General features: G+C 38.8%; 1 protein-coding gene across 1 annotated transcript; it reads left to right on the top strand.

Moving 5' to 3' along the window:
• Positions 1–139: 139 nt before the first annotated feature.
• On the top strand, positions 140–21,610 carry NUDT9 (nudix hydrolase 9). The gene is made up of 8 exons (XM_055313140.1): positions 140–494; positions 8,505–8,744; positions 10,441–10,536; positions 11,804–11,890; positions 16,945–17,056; positions 18,166–18,312; positions 20,162–20,246; positions 21,102–21,610. The coding sequence occupies exons 1-8, from the start codon at positions 388–390 to the stop codon at positions 21,278–21,280; spliced, it is 1,053 nt and encodes a 350-aa protein (XP_055169115.1). The 5' UTR covers positions 140–387; the 3' UTR covers positions 21,281–21,610.
• Positions 21,611–22,150: the final 540 nt, after the last annotated feature.

The raw sequence follows: 22,150 nt of genomic DNA, 5'->3' as shown, positions 1-22,150 counted from the left end.
CGGGGAGGTCGTAAAAGCCGAGCGCCGCAAAGCCGGCGCTGTTTTTGGTTTACGGCGCGGCTGCAAACCGCTGAGGCGGGCGTTGGAAGTCGCGGGGCGCGGGGCGCGGGGCGCGGGGCCCGGGGCCCGGTTCCGCGGCGGCAGGCGCCGGGAGTGTTCGCGCCGCTCGCGGATCTGGGTGCCTTCGTCTCACTGGTGGAAGCGAGGGATTGTGTTGGGAGAGCTCCGGGTCGTGTGTGTTTCGGTGAAGGACGTAGCTAGTCCTTCCCCGGAACGGGAGAGCGGCGCGGTCCTAGCGCCGGCTGGATCCCTGGGGCTGCCCCGCGGCTGAGGCTGGGGCCGCCGCTGAGCGTGACCTCGCTCCGCGAAGCCGCGCGGGGGCCGCTGATGGCCGAACGCTTCCTGGGCAAGACTTTGGCCACAGTGTCTCTCTCTGTGGCCTTGGCCTCTGTGGCTGTGAGGCCCTCGGGCTGTGGCAGCGCTCCGGCGTGCAGGTATTTCCTCTTCTAGTGCTGCCTGCTCCCGAGTTCTCGGGTGTGGGTGGAGCCCGAGTTGAGTCCGCGGGTGCCGTAGGCTTTGCAGGCGTCCCGGGTTTTTATGGCGACGCTCACGTTTTCAAAAAGGGCCCACGGGGGGATGCCTGGGTGGCCCAGGGCGTGGTCCTGGAGACCCGGGGTCGAGCCCCACGTCGGGCTCCGTGCATGGAGCCTGCTTCTCCCTCTGCCTGTGTCTCTGCCTCTCTCTCTATCTCTATGTCTATCATAAATTTTTTTTAAGAAATTAAGAAAAAAACCCAAAAAGGCCCCACGGTGTTTTATCTGCCTTTTGAGGAGGATTGGTGGCAGCGATCTTTCTTGGTCTCTGCTACTGAAATTTGCCATCCTCCAGAAGTCACCAGTACTGCTGTCCTGCGAGAGTTTCAGTAGCACTTGTTTGGATGTGGTGGTGGCCAGTGCCGGTTTTTTTTTTTTTTTTCGTAGTTAACCCTTGAACATTAAGGTTAAAATTTACACATGCATACAATTTAATGATGTGAACAGTACGAATGGTGTGAAATGAAAAGTGTAAGTCGTCGTTCCTCCCCGCCACCTCTGTAGTAAGATCTCTCATCTACCTCTTTACTCCTGGATGAATTAGAGATTTATGGTATGTCACGCTGCCTCCGTTTGTTTGTTTTTCCCTCTTAATTCATTGTTCAGTTAACACGATGTCCTAGATAGCGCTAGGCACGGAGTAATGAGCGAGTTTTTGAGGCTGTCTCTAGGAGTGGTTTTTAAAAAATTACTCTGGTTTGACATGTCGTGTTTACTTTAGGCAAAAGGAAATTTTCTTTTGTTCCCTCCCCCCCTCCCCGCCCCGTTTTTTGCCCTGTCTTGTCCTTCCCTCCCCGCCCCCCCCCCCACCTCTTATGGTAGCTGTTGAACCTTCTAGATTGAACTTCTCTTTTTCTCTCATTTTCCATTTCATTTGTCTTTTTTTGTACAATGCTCTTACATATTTTACTTGAGTTTATCTTCCAGGTTACTAAAGCAGACTTCAGTCCGGTGCATCAGATCTTTTATTGAATTGTAAATTTTGACAAGAACTTTTTCCCCCTCTAATTGCTCTTGATAGCAGCCTTTTTAAATTTGGTGGATGTAAAAACTCTTGAATCTATAAGAATGATAATTAAAGTAAATTATCTTCTGTTTCATGACTTACCTGTTATGGGTCAGTGGTTCTATTTTCAGTCCTTTTTCCTTCTCTTCTCAAACATCTGGTGGACACCGGTTATCCATTTATATATATATATTTTTAAATTTTTACTTATTTATGATAGTCACAGAGAGAGAGAGAGGCAGAGACACAGGCAGAGGGAGAAGCAGGCTCCATGCACCGGAAGCCCGACGTGGGATTCGATCCCGGGTCTCCAGGATCGCGCCCTGGGCCAAAGGCAGGCGCCAAACCGCTGCGCCACCCAAGGATCCCTATCCATTTATATTTTGATTAATGTAGGTAAAAGACATTGTTTTCTCAAAATGGGAGGACTGATTTCAGAACACTGGCGGCATGTCTCGTACGTAGACTGGAAGGTTTCAGTTGAGTGTGTGTGAGCAGGTAGCCAGTTGGACAGGCTGGGAACTAGTGGAGCAAATTCCCTGCTGAGCATAGCTGCTTTAGCTTTATTTCCTACTATGAACTATGGTGATATTAAGCCGAAGTTGCTGCTGTATTCTCTAATACCAGAATTCAAAACAGAGGTTCTAGTTTGGCTTTATCCCAGGGGGAAACATAACTAATGCCAACATTTTGTTTGGAGAAGGAGAATGGCTGATTTCCATGGTTATTGCCCCACTGCCCACTTAGGACATTTGGGCCCACTTATTTCAAGCTTGAAACCTCTCAGACCTCCTCTTGTAGGACTGGAATCTGTCACCCACCCTTTTGTGCATATTCTCAAATATAATTTGTTGTATTTTGGTTTGTAGGTCAGTATGAGTCCATCTACTTTCTACCTGAAATTAGTTACAATCTCTTAATCACTGGTGGTGACCTGTTCTCTTTCCTGCTGTGGATTTTGTTGCCTTTTGTATCTCTTTTCAGTGGGATTTGGGGAGGGACAGAATAAACATCTATGCTTTTTAAAATGTAACTTTTCATGTCAACCAAATTACAATTAAAGTAAAATTTTTAAAAATTAAAAAATATTCCAAGTTAAAAACAAAAAAACCCCAATGTTCTTTGGAAGTCATGAATGCTATTAAAATTTTTCTGAATTTATTTTTTAAAAGATTTAATCTATTCATGAGAGACTCAGAGAGGCAGAAACACAGGCAGAGGGAGAAGCAGGCTCCATGCAAGGAACCCGACGTGGGACTCGATCCTGTTTTTTGTTTTTGTTTTTTAATTTAAATTCAACTTGCCAACATATAGTATAACATCCAGTGCTCATCACATCATGTACCTGCCCTCCTTAATGCCCATCACCCGGTTACCCTATCCCCCCCATCCACCTCCACTTCTGCTCTCCTTTGTTTGTTCGCTAGAGGCAGAAGTCTCATGGTTTGTCTTCCCTTCTAAGTTTTCCCCACTCAGTCCTCCCCTCTTCCCTTGTGGTCCCTTTCACTATTTCTTATATGCCACGTATGAGTGAAACCATATGATAGTTGTCTTTGTCTGATTGACTTTTTCACTTAGCATAATACCCTCTAGTTCCATTCATGTCAGTGTAAATGGTGAATATTCATCCTTTCTGAAGGCTGAGTAATATTCCATTGTGTGTGTGTGTGTGTGTGTGTGTGTGTGTGTGTGTATACATCGTTATCCAGTCCAGGACATCTGGGCTCCTTCCACAGTTTGGCTATTGTAGACACTGCTGCTATGAACATAGGGATGCAGGTGCCCCTTTAGATCACTACATCTGTATCTTTGGGGTAAATAACTAGTGGTGCACCAGCTTGCATTCCCACTAACAGTGTAAGAGGGTTCCCCTTTCTCCACATCCTCGCCAACCTTTGTTGTTTCCTGTCTTGTTAATTTTAGGTATTCTCACCAGTGTAAAGTAGTATCTCACTGTGTTTTGATTTGTATTTCCCTGATGACAAGTGATACGGAACATTTTCTGATGTGCTTGTTGGCCATGTGTAGGTCTTCTTTGGAAAAATATCTGTTCATGTCTTCTGCCCATTTCTTGACTGAATTGTTTGCATTTTGGGTGTTGAGTTTGATAAGTTCTTTAGAGATCTTGGATATCAGCCCTTTATCTGATATGTCATTTGCAAATATCTTCTCCCATCTTATAGGTTGACTGTTTCCTTTGCAAGAAGCTTTTTATCTTGATGAAGTCTCAGTAGCTCATTATTGCTTTTGTTTCCCCTGCCTTTGTGGATATGTCTTGCAGGAAGTTGCTGTGGCCAAGTTCAAAAAGGTTACTGCCTGTGTTCTCTAGGATTTTGATGGAATCCTGTCTCACAGATCTTTCAATCATTTAGAGTTTATCTTTGTGTATGGTGTAAGAGAATGGTCCAGTTTCCTTTTTCTGCACGTGGCTGTCCAATTTTCCCAACACATTTTATTATTTTCCTGCTTTGTCGAAGATTAGTTGACCAGAGTTGGGGTGGGGGGTCCATTTTTGGGTTCTCTGTTCTGTTCCATTGATCTATGTGTGTCTGTTTTTGTGCCAGTACCATCCTGTCTCAATCACAGCTTTGTAATGCAACTTGAAGTCAGGCTTTGTGATGCCCCCAGCTTTGGTTTTCCTTTTCAACATTCCTCTGGCTATTTTGGGGTCTTTTCTGGTTCCATATGAATCTTAGGATTATTTGTTCCAATTCTGTGAAAAAAGTCCATGGTATTTTGATAGGGATTGCATTGTATGTGTAGATTGTTCTGGGTAGGATAGACATTTTCACAATATTTATTCTTCCAATCCATGAGCATGGAGTGTTTTCCCGTCTTTTTATCTCTTCCTCAATTTCTTTCATAAGTGTTCTGTAGTTTTTAGAATATAGGACCTTTGCCTCTTTGGTTAGGTTTATTCCCAGATATCTTATGGTTTTTGGTGCAATTGTAAATGGGATTGATTACTTAATTTCTCTTTCTTCAGTCTCACTGTTAGTATATTGGGATCCCCGGGTGGCGCAGCGGTTTGGTGCCTGCCTTTGGCTCAGGGCGTGATCCTGGAGACCCGGGATCAAGTCCCACCTCGGGCTCCCCGTGCATGGGGCCTGCTTCTCCCTCTGCCTGTGTCTCTGCCTCTCTCACTCTCTCTCTCTATCATAAATAAATAAAAATTTAAAAAAAATTTAAAAAAAGAAAGAATATTGGAAAATTTTAACCTGAAAGAGAGATAAATGAATCATAAAAAACAAAACAAAACAAAACAAAACCTTGAGTTCTATATACTATTTTGCTTCAGTCCTGGAGCTTTCCAGTGCTGCTTGGTCAGTACACTTGCTATTCCCCTGTTTTTTCAGCTGGTCTTCTGTGGGAGGGGCCTGCTGTGCTGATTTTCTGGTGTCTGTGCCTGGGAGGAGATGCTCCACCCCTTGCCAGGTGGCAAGGCTGAGTGTAAACAATTTGCCCTGTGAGGTCTTTGTTCCCTAGAGGCTTTTACACCTCTTTTGAGGGCGAAAGGAAAAAAAGAAAAAAAAAATGGCTGTGTCCAGATCTCTAGCTCTGGAGCCGAGAGATCCTGGCATGTACCAAACTGCAGACTCTTATTGTCTACTGGTTCAGATCCTCCCCTGGGGCAGGCGAGGCAGACAATGATTTGTGCAATTTTCAGGGCTCCGGCTGGGAGAGGTTTTCCCTGGTTGTGCATGCACCTGTTCCATCCCTCCCAGTGGAAGCGGAGCGTTGCCTTGCTTCTGGCTGTTTGCAGGGCCCTGGCACAGATAGGGTTCACCTGGGTTGAATGCATACCTGCTTGGACTCTCCACTCCTTTGTAGGGACCCAGTAAGGAGAGCATCACCCATTCCAGCCCTGGTCCATGGTTAGTGGCACAACAAGTGGAGCCTTCTCCTGGGCTTGATAATTTAAACCCACTCCAATGCTCCAATGCTTGGGAACTTTGCTGGCTTAGGCACCCCTGTTCTTTCTGTGCCTCCAGGAAGATTGCAGGCACCCCACTGTCCCTCCTGCAATTCTGCCTTGCTTCACCACTGAGCACTTTTCAGGCAGGCAAGTCTCAAAGGAGATTTCTAAAGGTCCCAATTTTGCACCCCAGGGCTATATCACTTTCTTACAGCCCTTAAAAAGCTCCCTCCCCCTGACATTTATCTTCTAATATATCCTGTTTGTCTTCTCTGCACTCCTACCTTGTAAGAAGCAGTCATTTTTCTGTTTGTAGCGTTCCAGCTGTTCTTTCTTTACATCTCAGGTTGAATTCATCCTGAACACACAGGTGTTCAGGATAGTTTGCTAGTTAATCTAACTAAATTTGGGGAACCAGATGAAACGAGGATCCCTATTCTTCTGCCATCTTGCCTCCTTCCCATGAATGTGCTGTTTTAAAGATGCCACTAGAACAATGTAAAATTGCTTGCCCGTTACTATTTTTTTAAAGATTTATTTATTTTAGATTTATTTTAGAGTGTATGCAAGTCAGGGGAGGGGCAGAGGGAGAAGGAGAAAGAGTAATCTTCAAGCAGAGTCCCTGCTGAGCATGGAGCCTGAGGAGGGGCTCCATCCCAGGACCCTGAGATCATGACCTAAGCTGAAATCAAGAGTCCAACACTTAACCGACTGAGCTACCCAGGCGTACCAGTTACTCTTCTTTTTTATAATGCTGGGGACCCTGGGTGAAGTGGGGTTCATCTAAAACCAGTGACTGCTTATTGATGCTGAGAAGTTTTAAATTTTGATGTAGTCCAATTTATTGGTTTTTCTTTGTTGATTGTGCTTTTGGTTACATCCAAGAAGTCATTGTCAAGTTCAGCATCATGAAATTTTGCCTGTATGTTTTCTTCCAAGAGTGTTATAGTTTTAGGTCTTATGTTTGGGTTTTGATCCATTTTGCATTAGTGTTTGTATATGCTATAAAGAGTAAGGGATCCCTGGGTGGCACAGCGGTTTAGCGCCTGCCTTTGCCCCAGGGCGCGGTCCTGGAGTCCCGGGATCGAGTCCCACGTCGGGTTCCTCTCATGGAGCCTGCTTCTCCCTCTGCCTGTGTCTCTGCCTCTCTCTCTCTCTCTCTCTCTATGTCTATCATAAATAAATAAGTAAGTAAGTAAATAAATCTTAAAAAAAAAAGTAAGGGATCATCTTCATTTGCATGTGGATATCTAATTTTCCCAGCCTTATTTGTTGAAAAGACAATCCTTTCCTGTTGAATAGTTTCGTCACACTTGTTGAAAATCATTTGACCACCTATGTGAGGGTTTGTGTGTGGGCTCTCTATTCTATCCCACTGATCTATATGTCTGTCTTTCTACCAGTATTATTCTGTTATGGTTACTATAGCTTAGTTTTGAAATTTTACTGTTAGGATTACTATAGTAAGTTTTGAAATTAGGAAGTTATGACATCTCCAACTTTTTCTTTTTCAAGATTGTTTTCAAGGGACTGGTTGGGGTCCCTTGTTTGTGATAGTTTTCAGTCTTTCACTGTCATACCAAAAAGTGGGCTTTAATATATGACTTTTAATATATTGAGGTAGTTTTCTTCTTCTATTCCTAGTTTGTTGAATGTTTTTTATTGTGAAAGGTGTTGGATTATGACAGATTTTTCTGTATTAATTGGGATGATCATCTGTTTTTTTCTTTCATTCTGTTAATGTGTATTGCGTTGATTGATTTTGGTATTCCAATCCTTGGGTTCCAATAAATCTCACTTGGTTATGGTGTATAATCCTTTAATGTGCTGTTGAATTCTGTTTGCTACTATTTTGTTGAGGATTTTTGTATCAATATGTATAAGGATAGTGATCTATGGTTTTTTAGTAGTGTCTTTGTCTAGCTTTGGTATTGGGGTAATAATGCCGGTCTCATAGAACATATTTGGATATATTCTTTCAATTTTTTTTTTGAAGAGTTTGAGGAACATTGGTGTTAATTCTTTGAGTATTTCATAGAATTCACCAACAAAGCCATAGTCTCCAAAGCGTTTCTCTGTGAGTAGTAAGTAGGTTTTGCATCAACTTTTACAATTATTTGTATAACCCCATTCAAATTTCACCACTTGTCCTGTGGAAAAATTTTTTTCTTTTTTTGGTTCAGGAACCAATCCAAGATCATTGATCGCGTTTAGTTTTCATGTCTCTTTAGTCTGCATCTATCCAAAAGAGTTCCTCTGTCTTTCACGTTACCAATTGAAAGAGTACACACCTTTATTTTGCAAGCTATCCCTTGACCAGGTTGTATTCTATATTTCCTTATGTTTTCAATTCTGGTCATACTTATAAGTAATACCTCAGAAATGATCACTGTGTACTTCTCAGTGAATGATATCAGGCACAGATGTGGACTTATTTCACCAACCTCGCAAGTTGGTGTTTGCCCTTGTGACAATTAATCATTTGTCACAAGGGCAAATTGATATTATGAGAGCCGGGGAAGTATGCCATCAGTTTAGAATTAGTATATTTATCATAGTCTGACTTTTGGTAGTATTGTGTTATTTCTTATACAATGTAAGAACCTTACAACAGATATTCCCATTTTTTTTGTTCTTTTGTGCCATTTTTGTCATACATTTTACATGTGTGTTAGATTATAGCCCATTTTTAAAAAAGTCTTCCTTTACATTTGTTTTTATGGTTGAATTTTCATAACTTCCCCCACTTTTGTGTTAACAAAAGTAAACATCTGTCCCTTTTTCTCAACTAAAAGAAATTCAGGAAGTAGGTTCCAATTAATAAGATTCGGCAATATTTTAAAGTTTTTCATATTTGAAAATAATTTTCTCATAGATGCTAGACTTTTATACTTTGAAATTGAAAAGTATGTTTTTGGGTCTTTGAATTAGGTTATTTTTAATTTCTTTTGGTATTTATGTAAAACATTTGTCTTTTTTTTCTTTTCAGAAACACATTTTCATTCTGTGGGTTTCATCTTAACTCGAACATCATGTCTAACTCTAATGGTGCCAAAGAGAATTCCCACAACAAGGCTCGGACATCTCCTTATCCAGGTTCAAAAGTCCAACGCAGCCAGGTTCCTAATGAGAAAGTAGGCTGGTTTGTTGAATGGCAAGACTATAATCCTGTGGAATACACTGCAGTCTCTGTCTTGGCAGGACCTATGTGGGCAGATCCTCAGATCAGGTGAGCATAATTTCTGGCATTAACAGATAGCTAGGGGTAAGATGGTGAAGAGAATGGTTGTCTTTGTAAATGATCACTTTGCTGAAAAATCATTTTTATCTATGACTTTGTCATAACTAAGTTTCGACATTTGCTTGAATTCTTGCTAAAACTAGACAATCCATGTTTGCTTGTTCTTTTAGAGGTTTTATGATGATCCTTCCAAAAAAGTAAATCTATTTTACTGTGGAGTTGTTTTATGGAATGGCAAGTGGTGGTATCTATTTTCATTTATTCTATTTTGGTCATCAGTAGAACATCTTTTGTGGTTATTTTCCTCCATAGCTAGACTTATGTTTGAAGTAGTAAAAAATATTTTTCAGAATTTTTTCAGATTACCAAGAATAGGATCATAAAATTGGAACAGTGTGAAAAACACAGAAAAGGGATAGATAAAGGAGAAGGAAGAAAACAAATACTCAAGCAAAAATCCTTTGACTAAATTCATAGAAGTACATTGAGTCATGTTTTATATTTATGTTCCTTTTAACGAATATAATGAGTTTTTTAATGTACTATGAACTAGGTATTGTACTTAATTTTTTATAAGCATTATTTTCTTACAACTATTCTGGAAGACAGAGGGTTGTTATTTCTACTTTATAGAAAAACAAAACCCACGTGCAAAAATGGAAGCACAGAAAGGTTGCCCTTTACATATGGTCACAGAGCTAGTAGATGATGGTGAAGGTTGGACTTGAACTCAATCGGACTCCAGAATTCATGCTCTTAACCATTCTGCTAAACTGCTACCATAGTTTTAGAACAGTTTTACAAGTTTGATTTAATGGACAAATTTATTATGAATGGTTCCCAAGGGATTATTTAATCAGGTAAGTAAAAAGTGTTGCTAGTTGTATAGATCCAGTGTTATTAGTTCATTAGGTTAAACTGAAAAGAACCAAAACTTACTTCAGAACTTACTGTGAACTCTGTATGCTATACAACTCCTTATTCACTATCAACAGTTGTATCAGTGATTTCATAATGGTGAGGAGAGAGTTTATTCATATTTACTTTGAAAATACTTTTATTGAGGATCGGCAAAGGCAGTAAAGTACACATTTCTTAATTGTGCTTCTAGAGCTCAGAACGATTTTATATTTATACAGTTCTATCCCATCAAGATTAAGACTTAGAACATTTGTAAAATATAATATCTATTTTGATCTACATCATGGTTATTAAGAAGTTTTGTGGTAAATTCACTGTTTTGTGGGTTTACTTTGATGAAAATATTAGCTAGTGTACATTTGAGGAAATTAAAATTACTTTGAGACAGTAAAACTATCAAGATATCAGAAAGGATCTTATTTTTGGGATCACACTAATTGCTATATTGTGCCCACAGACAATTCCTCCTTGCTAATAGTGATGTAGACTTTTTTTGTAGCATGTGGGGAGGAGCTACAGATTTTCTGCATAGTCCTTCCCAGAGGGGTTATAATATACATCCTTGTATTATAAGGTGTTTTGGTTAACACTTTAAGAAACTGTTTTAAAAGAGTAAGATGGATTTGTAAATGAAAACTGACTCTTAAAAATAATTAAGTTTCAGGGATACCTTATTATAAATAACAGATTGATTGATATTAGTAAGCTCTTGGTAATATTGGACCATTATTTCTTATTTTGCTTTGGCATTCTCTCATTACAGTGAAAGTAACTTTTCTCCCAAGTTCAATGAAAAGGATGGGCATGTTCAGAGAAAGAGCCAGAATGGTTTGTATGAGATTGAAAATGGGAGACCCAGGTAGGTACTGGGGGTGGATATCTTACAATAATGGGTCTTCAAAGGCTAAGAAACCCAATTAACATTTATTGAGTGCTTGTATGTGCCAGACAATGTACAAAAGAATTTATACATGTGATCTAATTAAATCATTAAAATAACTCTGTGGGCGGATATTGTAGTTCCATTTATAGATAAGAAGAGAGAATATAAGCAATTTGTATACAATGAGTGGCAGAGACAGGATTTGAATGCATTTTTTTGTAACTCTGCCTTGAAGGTAGAAATAATTCATTGAATAAATGAACAGAGAAGGGAGGGGTGCCTGGCTGGCTCAGTTGGTAGAGCATGTGACTCTTGATTTAGGGGTTGTGAGTCCAAGTCCCACAGTGGATATAGGTATTACTTAAAAAAAAATAACAGAAAGGGTTGTATGAGATGGGAATAAGAAAAGGGAATGGTGGGATCCCTGGGTGGCGCAGCAGTTTGGCGCCTGCCTTTGGCTCAGGGCGCGATCCTGGAGACCCGGGATCGAATCCCACATCGGGCTCCCGGTGCATGGAGCCTGCTACTCCCTCTGCCTATGTCTCTGCCTCTCTCTCTCTCTCTCTCTGTGACTATCATAAATAAATAAAAAAAATTTAAAAAAAAAAAAAAGAAAAAGAAAAAGAAAAGGGAATGGTGAGAAAGTGAAGGTAAGTGTGGGTATCTTGAATGATAAATCATCACTGTTGTAGAGACAGATGATGCTTAGGTGCAGACCGTTCATCCGCCCTGTTGTAAGAGTCCTGTAAAGTTTTGGCTTGAATTTAGGAGCATAGATGAAAACTGAAACAAATTCGCATATTGAGAACAACTTTGAAAATGAGATCTTCCTCCTAGATGAAGCCCAAAACTTAAGACATGCACAAAAGAAAAGTTAAATAACAGTGTTAAGGAAATAATGTGATTTTAGTGCCAGATATGTGATAATGTTAGTGGATTTGGGATGAGATATTATTTCCCTCTTATTGTATTTACTGCCTTCTTTTAGGGTTAAGTTGGATTAAAAAAGATGAACAGAGGGACACCTGGGTGGCTCAGTGGTTGAGTGTCTGCCTTTGGCTCAGGCTGTGATCCCGGGTCAGGGGATTGAGTCCCACATTGGGCTCCCCGCAAAGAGCCTGCTTCTCCCTTTGTCTATGTCTCTGCCTCTCTCTCTCTGTTTCTCTCATGAATAAATAAATTAAAAAATCTTAAAAAAAAAAAGATTAACACATTCAATTGATTTTTCATTTTTTTGTCCCAGAAATCCTGCAGGACGGACAGGACTGGTTGGTCGGGGGCTTTTGGGGCGATGGGGCCCAAATCATGCTGCAGATCCCATCATAACCAGGTAAGAATGAAAAAAAAATTTTCCATAGCAGAGATTGGAGATATATGTACTATAACCATATGTTTCTATACACACATGTATGTTTGTGTGTGTATATATACATGTATATATGTGTAAGTATGTGAGGTTGTATATGTGTGTGTATAGGTGTACTTGTGAAATCTATCTTTTAAAAGAACTTTATGTGAAATCATATATAAGTGTAAAGCTGTAGTTTTATGTTAAAAGAGTATGCTAGGCATTATCTGAACAAAGTTAGCTTACCTGGTATTTACTGAACATTTGTTCACAGAATAGAGTATGTGCTTTGGAAGATATAAAAAAATTAAAGAATCCTAAGTTTCAGATCCCTGTCACAGAAGAGCTGTGGCTTAATTTGCAAGATGAAAAATATGAAATAAGAAAACATGTCAAGGTTAAAAAAAAAAAACATGTCAAGTAACATGGATGCTTTAGAAAATTAGATTAGGGGCATCTGGGTGGCTCATTTGGTTAAGTGTCCAATTCTTGATTTTGTCTTAGGTCATTGGTCTTAGGGCTGTGAGATTGAGCCCTGTACTGGGCTCTGTACTGGGTGTGAAGCCTAATTCAATTCACCCTCCCCCACCCCGCCATTTAGATTAGATGTGGGTCATGACGATGGTAAACTGGAGCACCCAAGAAAAGCATTATTAAGGAGGTAGACTTGAGCTGAACTTGAAGCTTGGATATGGGGACAGCAGGAAGCCTAAGAAAAAGGCTTGTAGTAATATCTGAGTACTGAGGGATAGCGAAAAGACCAGCTTGGTTGAAACAGATTTTTGTAGGAGAATAGTGCATCATCAAACTTATTTAATTTTTGTGCAGATGTGGAGAATATTAAATGCCAAAGTTAGGGAGTGTGAACTGCAGCCACTGAAGGTTTCAGAACAGGAGACAGGCATTCTCTTCCTAAGGCACATCTGATAAGCCAAATATTATTCAGAAGGTCCCTTGGTGAGCATGAATCAGAATAAAGAGGGTAGGTGAATCCAATGTTTATTTTTATTTTTTATTTTTTTTGAATCCAATGTTTAGATGTATTTGACCATCTCTATAGGAATCCTCTTTCCAACGTATCTGGAATATTCTGTCATCTTTTTAATTTTTTTATTTTTAGGATTTCCTCACTTAACAACTCCCTCCTCACATGTAATTGTCACTTTCATTTAATAATGCAAATACCCTCAATATCTTTAGTTCTTTAGTTTTGATACTTTGAGGGCGTTCTGTTCTTTCAAGAGACTTTGATTTTCTCTTATCTGAGATATAAAAATGGTTTACAGTTTAAGTCTAGGGAAGCAGCTTATTTCCCATATTTTCAAGTTACTGGAAGAGGCACCGATATTTGTCTCATCTTACTCTCCTACTTGACTTTTCAGTTCTCCTGTCAAAAGAGATCTTTACCCAGCTTTCACCCCAATTTTATCTTTCATCCATCTACCCACTCACCGACCTAACAATCCATATCCCTCCTGTCTACCTACCTACGTATCTACCTGCCAACCTACCTATTGGTATCAAATTCCTTTAGAAATTTTATGGTTTAAATGAAATGAGAAAAGTTGATATATTTTTATTAACGAATGTAAGTAAAAAATATTAATGACTGTATCAGTGTCTTTCCAGTTTGGTGAGGCTGGCTAACCTCAGGAAGGAATGCTAATAAGAGGCCTAGAAGAAGAAAAGGGAAGCTAGAGACTTGAAAGTTTGCTAATCTTTATCTCTGGTGGACCAAATATATGAGAGTGTATGTGGTGATGGTGTAGCATTGTTTTGAAATGATAGACATTCTGAGCTTGTGCAAATGAGACCCTGAAGGCTTTGAGGTGGTCCAAGGCTATGAGAGTGCCCAGAGGTGGCAGAGTCTAGCTTTCAATTGTGCTATTAGGTTGATGCTCTTGGCTACCTCAGACATGGATCTATCAGCCCCATTAGTGCCTCAAAATAGATGAACGGCAGTGGAAATGGAGAGAAGTATGGAGGTTAGTTTTACTATTTGTTTTGCAACAATGGAGGTAGGTATTATTAACCTATTTTACAGATCTGAAATGAAGCTTCACTGGGGTTTAGTGACTCACTTAAATCTTGTAGGATCTGAAATTTGAATCAGGGGTATTTGGCTCCAGATACTTTGCTTTTTTCTCTTCTATATCAGTTTTTCACTAATGAGTAATCCCAAGAGTCACTAGTCGCTTTTAAAGAAAAGATTCCATTCCCTTTTCTTTCAAGTACTTCATGATTCAGAACAGTGCTGTATAGTATAGAATTTCACAAAGGTTCTTATCTGTTCTCTCCAGGGCAAGTGTTACATTTTTCTATTCCCAGGTGCCTCTCCTAGGGATTCTACATATACAAGTATCTGACATTTCTTTAGATCCTTTAAAGAGAAAATGTGATGGGAAGTGTTAATATATTATTGTGAATAAAATCAGATCAGAAGTTAATGGTGTTAACAGTTTCTAGTTTTGGTGAGACAGGAAGGTGTGGGCTGTCAGAAGTGGGGAGGAAATATCAAGAGTATATAGAAATATCATTGACATTTAAGTAGTGTTAATGAGGTTCATTAATTAAAATGATACATTATTTCCATTATATCAAGAAATTTTGTTTTAAACTTGGTAATAATGTATTAGGTACTAATAAAGAACAAAACAAGGAACAACTCTGCTTAAAAATTCTTAAGTGAGTGCCTTCAGCATAGAATCTGAGAATGTAAACCCGATAGGCAAGGTGTTCATCATCCAGCTGGTCCTGCCCTGCCTGCCCGGCTGAACTGCAGTATTTCTCTCTATGTTTTGCTTCTCTTCCTTGTGCTGTAGCCAAGACTGGTTGGTTGGCTGGCTGTACAGCAGGGGACTGTACTGGTCTTTGTTTTCAATCAGCTCCTTGAATGTGACACGTAATTGGTGCTAGTAAATGTTTGTGAGTGAATGGAGTCATCACCTTCTTACCCCTCCTTTTATCTAATTAGTGTAAACATTGTGCTTGTTTGATTTAAGTATATCATATAGTGATTAAGAGTATAGATTATGGAAACAGATTGCCTGGGTTCAGATCCTGGTTTATACCCTATGAGCTCTGTACTCTTGGTAAAGTTTAATCCACTTCTCTGAGCCTCATTTTCCACATATGTCTGTAAAATAAAGGTAGTAATGCAACTACCTTATAGGGTTGCTTTGAGATTTAAATGGATAAGTATGCTAAAGACTTAAAACAGTGTTAGGTACATAGTAAGTGCTATCTAAATGGCTTTTAAGGGACGGACTCCTGGGTGGCTCAGCGGTTGAGTGTCTGCCTTTGGCTCAGGGCATGATCCTGGGATCCAGAATCTGAGATCGAGTCCACATCAGGTTTCCTGCGTGGAGCCTGCTTCTCCCTCTGCTTATCTCTTTCTCTCTGGGTCTCTCATGAATAAATAAATAAATCTTTTAAAAAAGTGGCTTTTAAGAAATAAAAGTAAAACCCATGCTCTCTGATTCTTACCACTTCTGCCTTCAATCCTGTCCTCATCATCTTGTACCTGGGTCATGGTAAAGTTTTCTAGCCTTCAGTCTTGCTTCCCTCCAAACTAGCCTCCATACTTTTGTCAAAGTGAGTGAGCTTTCTAAAATACCAGTTGCTTATGGCTTTACCATGCTTAAAAGTATTCTCTGGCTCTCTAAGCAACTGACTTTGATGAATTCTTTGCCTACTCTTCCAGCCTCATCACCCTTCTTTCTCCCTCTGATGCCCATGGGGCCAGACCCTACCTATACTATACATTCAGTTTCTTCAACATATTATAAGAAACACCTTTGTTTCTTGCCCATATTTACCTATGTCTGGCATCCTTAAAAACATGCTGTCTTCTTGTCCCAATTATCCTTTCATTTCTATTTACTATAGTCCTCAAACTGTCACTCTCTTTTATAATTTATTCACTTACATGTCTAGCTCCACTGCTAGACTGTGAGCTCATTCAGGGCAGGAATTACAGGATAGATTTGAAAGCTACTATATAAAGAAATTTGGAAACTTCTATTTTAACACATTTATTTCACTGAATCTAATGCAAAGCAGTCATTAGATCTTAGGCTTTGTTTTTTGGTTTAGTACTGGAAGTTCAAAGTCTTTATCTTTGCCCAAGATAGTATTAGAACAATCCTTACAATTGGGTGTAGGGGGTGGGTGTGGTGGGGTACAGAAGGGAAAGGGGAGATGTATCAGCATTTCTGGGAAAGAGGCTATGGTTAGAAGTACATTCTGAAAGTAACAACCCTTTGATACTTTTTTATTTATTAAATTTTTTTTTTAAGATTTTATTTGTTTGAGAGAGTGGGGGTGGGGAGGGGCAGAGGGAGAGGGACAAGCAGACTCTGTGCTGAGCTCGGAAATAAAAGTATGGGGCTTGATCCTGGACTGGGTAGAGAAGGGAAAGGGGAGATGCCACTACATGATTTGTGATTCTTAAAAAAAATCCTTAGACTTTTTTTTTAAGTTTACACCCCTGTCTCTAAATTCTGTTAGGGGGATCCCTGGGTGGTGCAGCGGTTTGGCGCCTGCCTTTGTCCCAGGGCGCGATCCTGGAGACCCGGGATCGAATCCCACGTCGGGCTCCCGGTGCATGGAGCCTGCTTCTCCCTCTGCCTGTGTCTCTGCCTCTCTTTCTCTCTGTGTGTGTGTGACTATCATAAATAAATAAATTAAAAAAAAAAAACTCCCTTTAAAAAATAAATAAATAAATAAATTCTGTTAGGCTTTTAAACTTTTTTAGACAGTACTTTAAGTAGTAAAAGCTATTTATATTCTGAATTTTTATTACAGAGAGAACAGTGTCTTATATAGAAAGTAAATATCTGACTTAGTTTGTAACAGTGCTAAATATAGAATGTTTCTATTACAAAATAACTTTTCTGGTAAAGCTAGCTGATTTGAGGTAAACTTATACATATTCTTGTTATAAAGAAAAACACATCTATAACTTTGTCTCAAGCTTGAGTCAAATCCTTAGTCCTTGTTTTAAATCAGTTATGATCTCATATTACTGTTTACAGGTGGAAAAGGGATAGAAGTGGAAATAAAATCCCCCATCCCATTTCTGGGAAAAACATCTTGCAGTTTGTGGCAATAAAAAGGAAAGACTGTGGAGAATGGGCAATCCCAGGGGTAAGAATTCAAATTAAAATAATGTTTTAAGTTTTTCTTACTTGCTTCATTTCCTGCAAGGCTCTTGTGTGTGGCTCTTTTTTCTTCACTCATCCTCCATTCCTCCCCACTTCAGTTAGTAATTTTTTTGTCATTCATTGCTGTGATGTCTCAATAGCAAGTGGAAGATAATACATCAAAGTTGTCAGAATTTTAGTCTAATTATAAAACCCTTGGAAAAGAATGTGGACTTTGGAGTTAAACACAGGCTTGTATCCTGGCCTTCCCACCTTGAGCAGAGTCTGTGGAGTTCAGACCCTTCTCCCTAAAATAAAGATAATTGTATCTACTCCATAGAATTACTAGCAATAGCATATAAAGCACCTGACATAAAGTAGGTATTCATAAATTGTTGGATCCCATTTTAGAATTCAACCTCTACTCCAAGTCCAGAGTAAAACTGTTAGCATCGTTTTGTTGAATTCTGATAACTTCAGACATAGAAAGATAACTTCTATTACGTACTATTCCGTGTAGTTTTTAAAGTTTCTACATTATCAAGAATAGTGTACTTTTGTTGCATTCATGTCAGTGTATATTTGAAGTGGCTTTTTAAAATGGGTATTTGTGCAACAGAGGGGTTCTTAAAAAAATCTTTTTTATTTTTTAACAACAGAGGCTTTTATATTTTATGCCATATTGTGAAATGGAGATAGTTGGATAAGAGGATGACTCTTTATACTGCTATCTGCAAGAATGTTTTTTCCTTTGTAAGATAAAAATGGATTGGAATGAACAATGGGAAAGTGTCAGCTTGCTGTATTCTTTCTTGCCTTCAGGTCTTCCTTCCTTAGCTGGAGTTTAGAAGATCCCAGGAAAGGAGTCTGATTGGCTCAGTTTACTATAGGCTAACCTTGGACCAATTACTGTGGTCAAATACATGAGATGCCCTGATTGGCTGCTTCTACAAGAATCAAATGGTTTACAGAAGAACATACTACAGGAGAATGAGGATACATGATTACGAGCAGATAGAACAACAAATGTCTGCTGTATCACCAGTAAATATTTGTTGCATGAATTAAAGCCTATTCTGTTTTTTCCTCTTACAACAAAAATGTGACTCTTAGGGGATGGTGGATCCAGGAGAGAAGATTAGTGCTACACTTAAAAGAGAGTTTGGTGAGGAAGCTCTCAACTCCTTACAAAAATCTGGTGCGGAAAAGAGAGAATTGGAGGAACAGTTGCACAAACTCTTCAGCCAGGAACACCTAGTGGTAAGAAATGGTGAAGGATAGAGCCCCGTGGATTAGTGAAAATTACTTAGAAGTTCACCTGGAAATCTGGTAGATTATTCTCTAAATAAACTGAATTACTTGTGATTTTGAAATATATATTCATAAAAATAACTTAAATTTTCATAGATTTGCACTGTAAATAGAGTTCTATTTAAAGTTTATAGCCCAACTTTAGGTCAATTATGTTAGAATACATTTTTTTTTCCGAGTTTTTCTTTAGTCTAGTTGTGAGCTAATGTGATCCCATCCATCTGAAAACCTTTTAAAAAATTTACGTGAATTTAGCTCTTTGCAAGAACATTTATATTTTAAATTATGTTATTCAGAGTTTTTCTGGTTGATAACCATTTAAATCTTATGTCTATTTTGTCTATATGCCCTTTGTGATTTAAAAAAATCACCTTATAAGGTACATGTGTACTGATGATAAGGAAAAAGAGTTTTTTGTCTTTTTTTGCTGGATTTTCTTCCATTTGCTTTGTTTTCTTTCTAAAGCTAGATCCTTTTCTTTCTGGATGGCTAGATCCAAATCTTTTCATGTATTAATAGTTTAAATATTAGTCTTTACTAGATATATTTACATATTACTATAACTAAAAGAATCTGTGTATGTCTGAAACTATATAGTAATTAGAAGAATTACTAAAACAGAAAAATAGCCTTTAAAAAAGTCATACGGCCCAAATGTGTCTGTTCCCACATTATGAAATTAAAGTCTGTGGAGTTGAGGGTTTTTTGAATTTTTTATTTTCATGTGATGGGGAGGGAGGGGTAGGAGAAGGGGCAGAGGGAGAGAGAGAATCTCGACATTGTGGGTGAGACCTGACCTGGGGTTCGGTCCCATGCTCCCAGAGATCATGACCTTAGCTGAAATCAAGAGTCGGACACTCATCCAACTGAGCCACCTGGGTACTCTCAGGGTTTTATGAATTTTAAAGCGGATTCAAATGGTTCTGGAGAATATTTTTTCTTGGGAAATGTATAGTAAGCATATGGAATCCTACATGAAAGGTTCTATGATATTTAGATTTCTTTTATGAAAGGTTAAATAATGGAGTCAGTTAAGTCAAGGGGTTTTAAAATGGAGCTAAGAGGCCCTTAAGAAGGTGGGCCTTATACACTTCCTCACCAGGTGGAGCCCTGAACTTTTAAACTGGGCCAAACCGCAGATACTCCAAAGACTCCTATACAAACACCTGCAACTTGCTAAAGAACAATCTTGCTTAGTGATAGCTTTAGCAACCAATTATATTCAGCCACGATCGGTTTCCTGTACCAATGCTAGTCAAAAATCTTTGTAAACAACTTTTTTTTTTTTTTTTAAGATTTTATTTATGAGAGACACAGAGAGGGAGAGACATAGGCAGAGGAAGAAGCAGGCTCCCTGATGCGGGACTTGATCCCAGGACCCTGGGATCATGACCTGAGCCAAAGGCAGACGCTCAACCACTGAGTCACCCAGGTGCCCCTGTAAACAACTTATAGAAGCATTCTCTATCTTTAAAAAACCCTGATTTTGCTACCTAGTGGGACACTGGATTGCTACCTAAATCTTTGTACCCTGAATTGCAGTTCTTTGATCCTAAATAAATGCTTCATTTTTGCCTCCTGACAATTTGAGGTTGGTGTATTTTTCTTTATTGTGATAAAAACTACATATTTTACTATTTTAACTATTTTTAATGTACAGTTAAGTAATGTTAAGTATATGCACACTGTTTTGCAACAGAGTATTTACATTTCTGATTCTAATGAAGGTTAACATGTATCTGCTCTACCCATTCCTGTTTCACTCTACACTTTTTTATCTGTCTCCTTTTGAAAATAGATATATAAGGGATATGTTGATGATCCTCGAAATACTGATAATGCATGGATGGAGACAGAAGCTGTGAACTACCATGATGAAACAGGTAAACTTAGGTTTATTAGACTGACCAGATAAGAGGCACTCTGATATTTGTGGAAGGGAATGCTCATCAAAGAGCATTTGCTTTTTCGAAGCTCTTGAGCCTTGCCAAATTGTCTTACAGAAATATTTCATTTACATTCCCAACAGTGATTGAGAGCATTATTTTTAATTTTTTGATAATTATAATTAGTTTATTTATTTGCAAATATAATTATGAATATTTTCAGTTTTCTGGTTTGGTGTCATGCTTAGAAAGGTCTACTTACCTTACAAGTATGAAATGAGTCACCAAGAATTGTTTTATTTTTTTTTTACATTTAAATCTCTAATCCAAAAAAATAAAAAATCTCTAATCCATCCAGGATTTATTTTGACATAAGTTTTCATACTTATTTAATATGAACTTTTGTTTTTAAGGCTAATATTCTTTCTTTTTAAAGAGAAAAGTTCCCTTATTGATGCCTCTACTTAAAATTTAGGAACTTGGAGGTGTGCTTGGATGGCTCAGTCAGACATCTGACTTCAGCTTAGGTCATGATCTCAGGGTCCTGGGATCGAGCCCTGCATTGGGCTCAGCACTCAGCATGGAGTCTGCTTGTCCCTCTGCCTTTCCCCACACTTGTGCTCTCTCTATCTCAAATAAATAATAAATAAATAAAATCTTTAAAAAATTAGGAACTTGGTTAAAATTTGGGCATTTGGAACTATGGAACATTCTAGTTTTTAAATCACTGGGCCACATAATACAATGGTGACTTAAGATTGCTTTAGTAAGAATACTTGAAGCTACAGAATTATGTTGGAAAAGAAACACATGAATTACTTTTTTTTGGTGATGTTTTTTCTTTGGTAACAGGTGAGATAATGGATAACCTTACCCTGGAGGCTGGAGATGATGCTGGAAAGGTTAAATGGGTGGACATCAGTGATCAACTCCAGCTTTATGCCAGTCACTCTCAATTCATCAAACTCGTGGCTGAGAAGCGAGATGCACACTGGAGTGAGGACTCTGAAACTGAGTGCAGTGGGTTGTAGCCCCCATCATTGTGGGAACCACAGGCCAGCAAAGGGGTGCGTGCTGAAAAGAAGGCAGTATCACAGAGCTCATACTACAAGGGGGCAGGGTTGGTCACTTGGAAGTTAGTTTATTCACTTTCAAAGCTATTTGCATTTAGAAGGTTTACATCAGCATAAAATTAGTAAATATGGTGAAATGCAACATGGAATTTTCCGCTTTTCAATCAAAAGAAATATAAACAATCATATTTTGTATGTATTCTATTTAAGCATGGCTTAAACCACGTCTTAACCAAAAGTCTTTGAAGAATCATAATCTGAATAAAGATAAATTTATGTTGGCCATCACTTCTGTTTTTCATCTAGTTCTTATTTGTCAGTTCTTTTTTTTTTTTTTTTTTTAACCCCCTATTGATCTTCTGGGGTTTGAAGGATATTCCTGCCATATCAGACTCCTTTAGGAGAAGCACCACCATTGTGTATTCTAATTTATCTGTAAATTATTTGATTCTTATTTTGCTTTATGTGATTTTGCTGAAGCTGATTTCAAAATGGAAACCTTAGATATTCTTGACTTTAGAGGCCAGTGTTCTGAGGAAATTTCAGTAACTATTTTAGTCAATAAAGATCAAGATCAATGAACAAGAGCTCATGTTCTCACTTTTCAGAAATTCTGAATTAAAAAATATGTCCAGGAAATTAGTAATTTAAATGGATAAATGTATTTCACTCGACTGTAAATATATGTGTCATAAATGAATTAAAAAGTTCAGAAAGAAGGGATCCCTGGGTGGCTCAGCGGTTTAGCGTGCCTGCCTTCGGCTGGGGGCGTGATCTTGGAGGCCTCGGGATTGAGTCCCACATCGGGCTTCCTGCATGGAGCCTGCT

The sequence above is a fragment of the Nyctereutes procyonoides genome, unplaced genomic scaffold, assembly GCF_905146905.1.
Source record: "Nyctereutes procyonoides isolate TBG_1078 unplaced genomic scaffold, NYPRO_anot_genome, whole genome shotgun sequence".
NCBI lineage: Eukaryota > Metazoa > Chordata > Mammalia > Carnivora > Canidae > Nyctereutes > Nyctereutes procyonoides.
The sequence above is the reverse complement of the archived record's forward strand: the minus strand, read 5'-3'. Positions and strand labels throughout refer to the sequence as shown.

What these genes read in the sequence shown, in the direction of transcription:
- NUDT9 (XM_055313140.1), top strand. Translation starts at nt 388, where the DNA reads ATGGCCGAACGCTTCCTGGGCAAGACTTTGGCCACAGTGTCTCTCTCT. An exon ending in TGGGCAGATCCTCAGATCAG is followed by an intron (nt 8,745 to 10,440) that starts GTGAGCATAATT and finishes CTCTCATTACAG; the next exon opens with TGAAAGTAACTTTTCTCCCA. An exon ending in ATTGAAAATGGGAGACCCAG is followed by an intron (nt 10,537 to 11,803) that starts GTAGGTACTGGG and finishes TTTTTGTCCCAG; the next exon opens with AAATCCTGCAGGACGGACAG.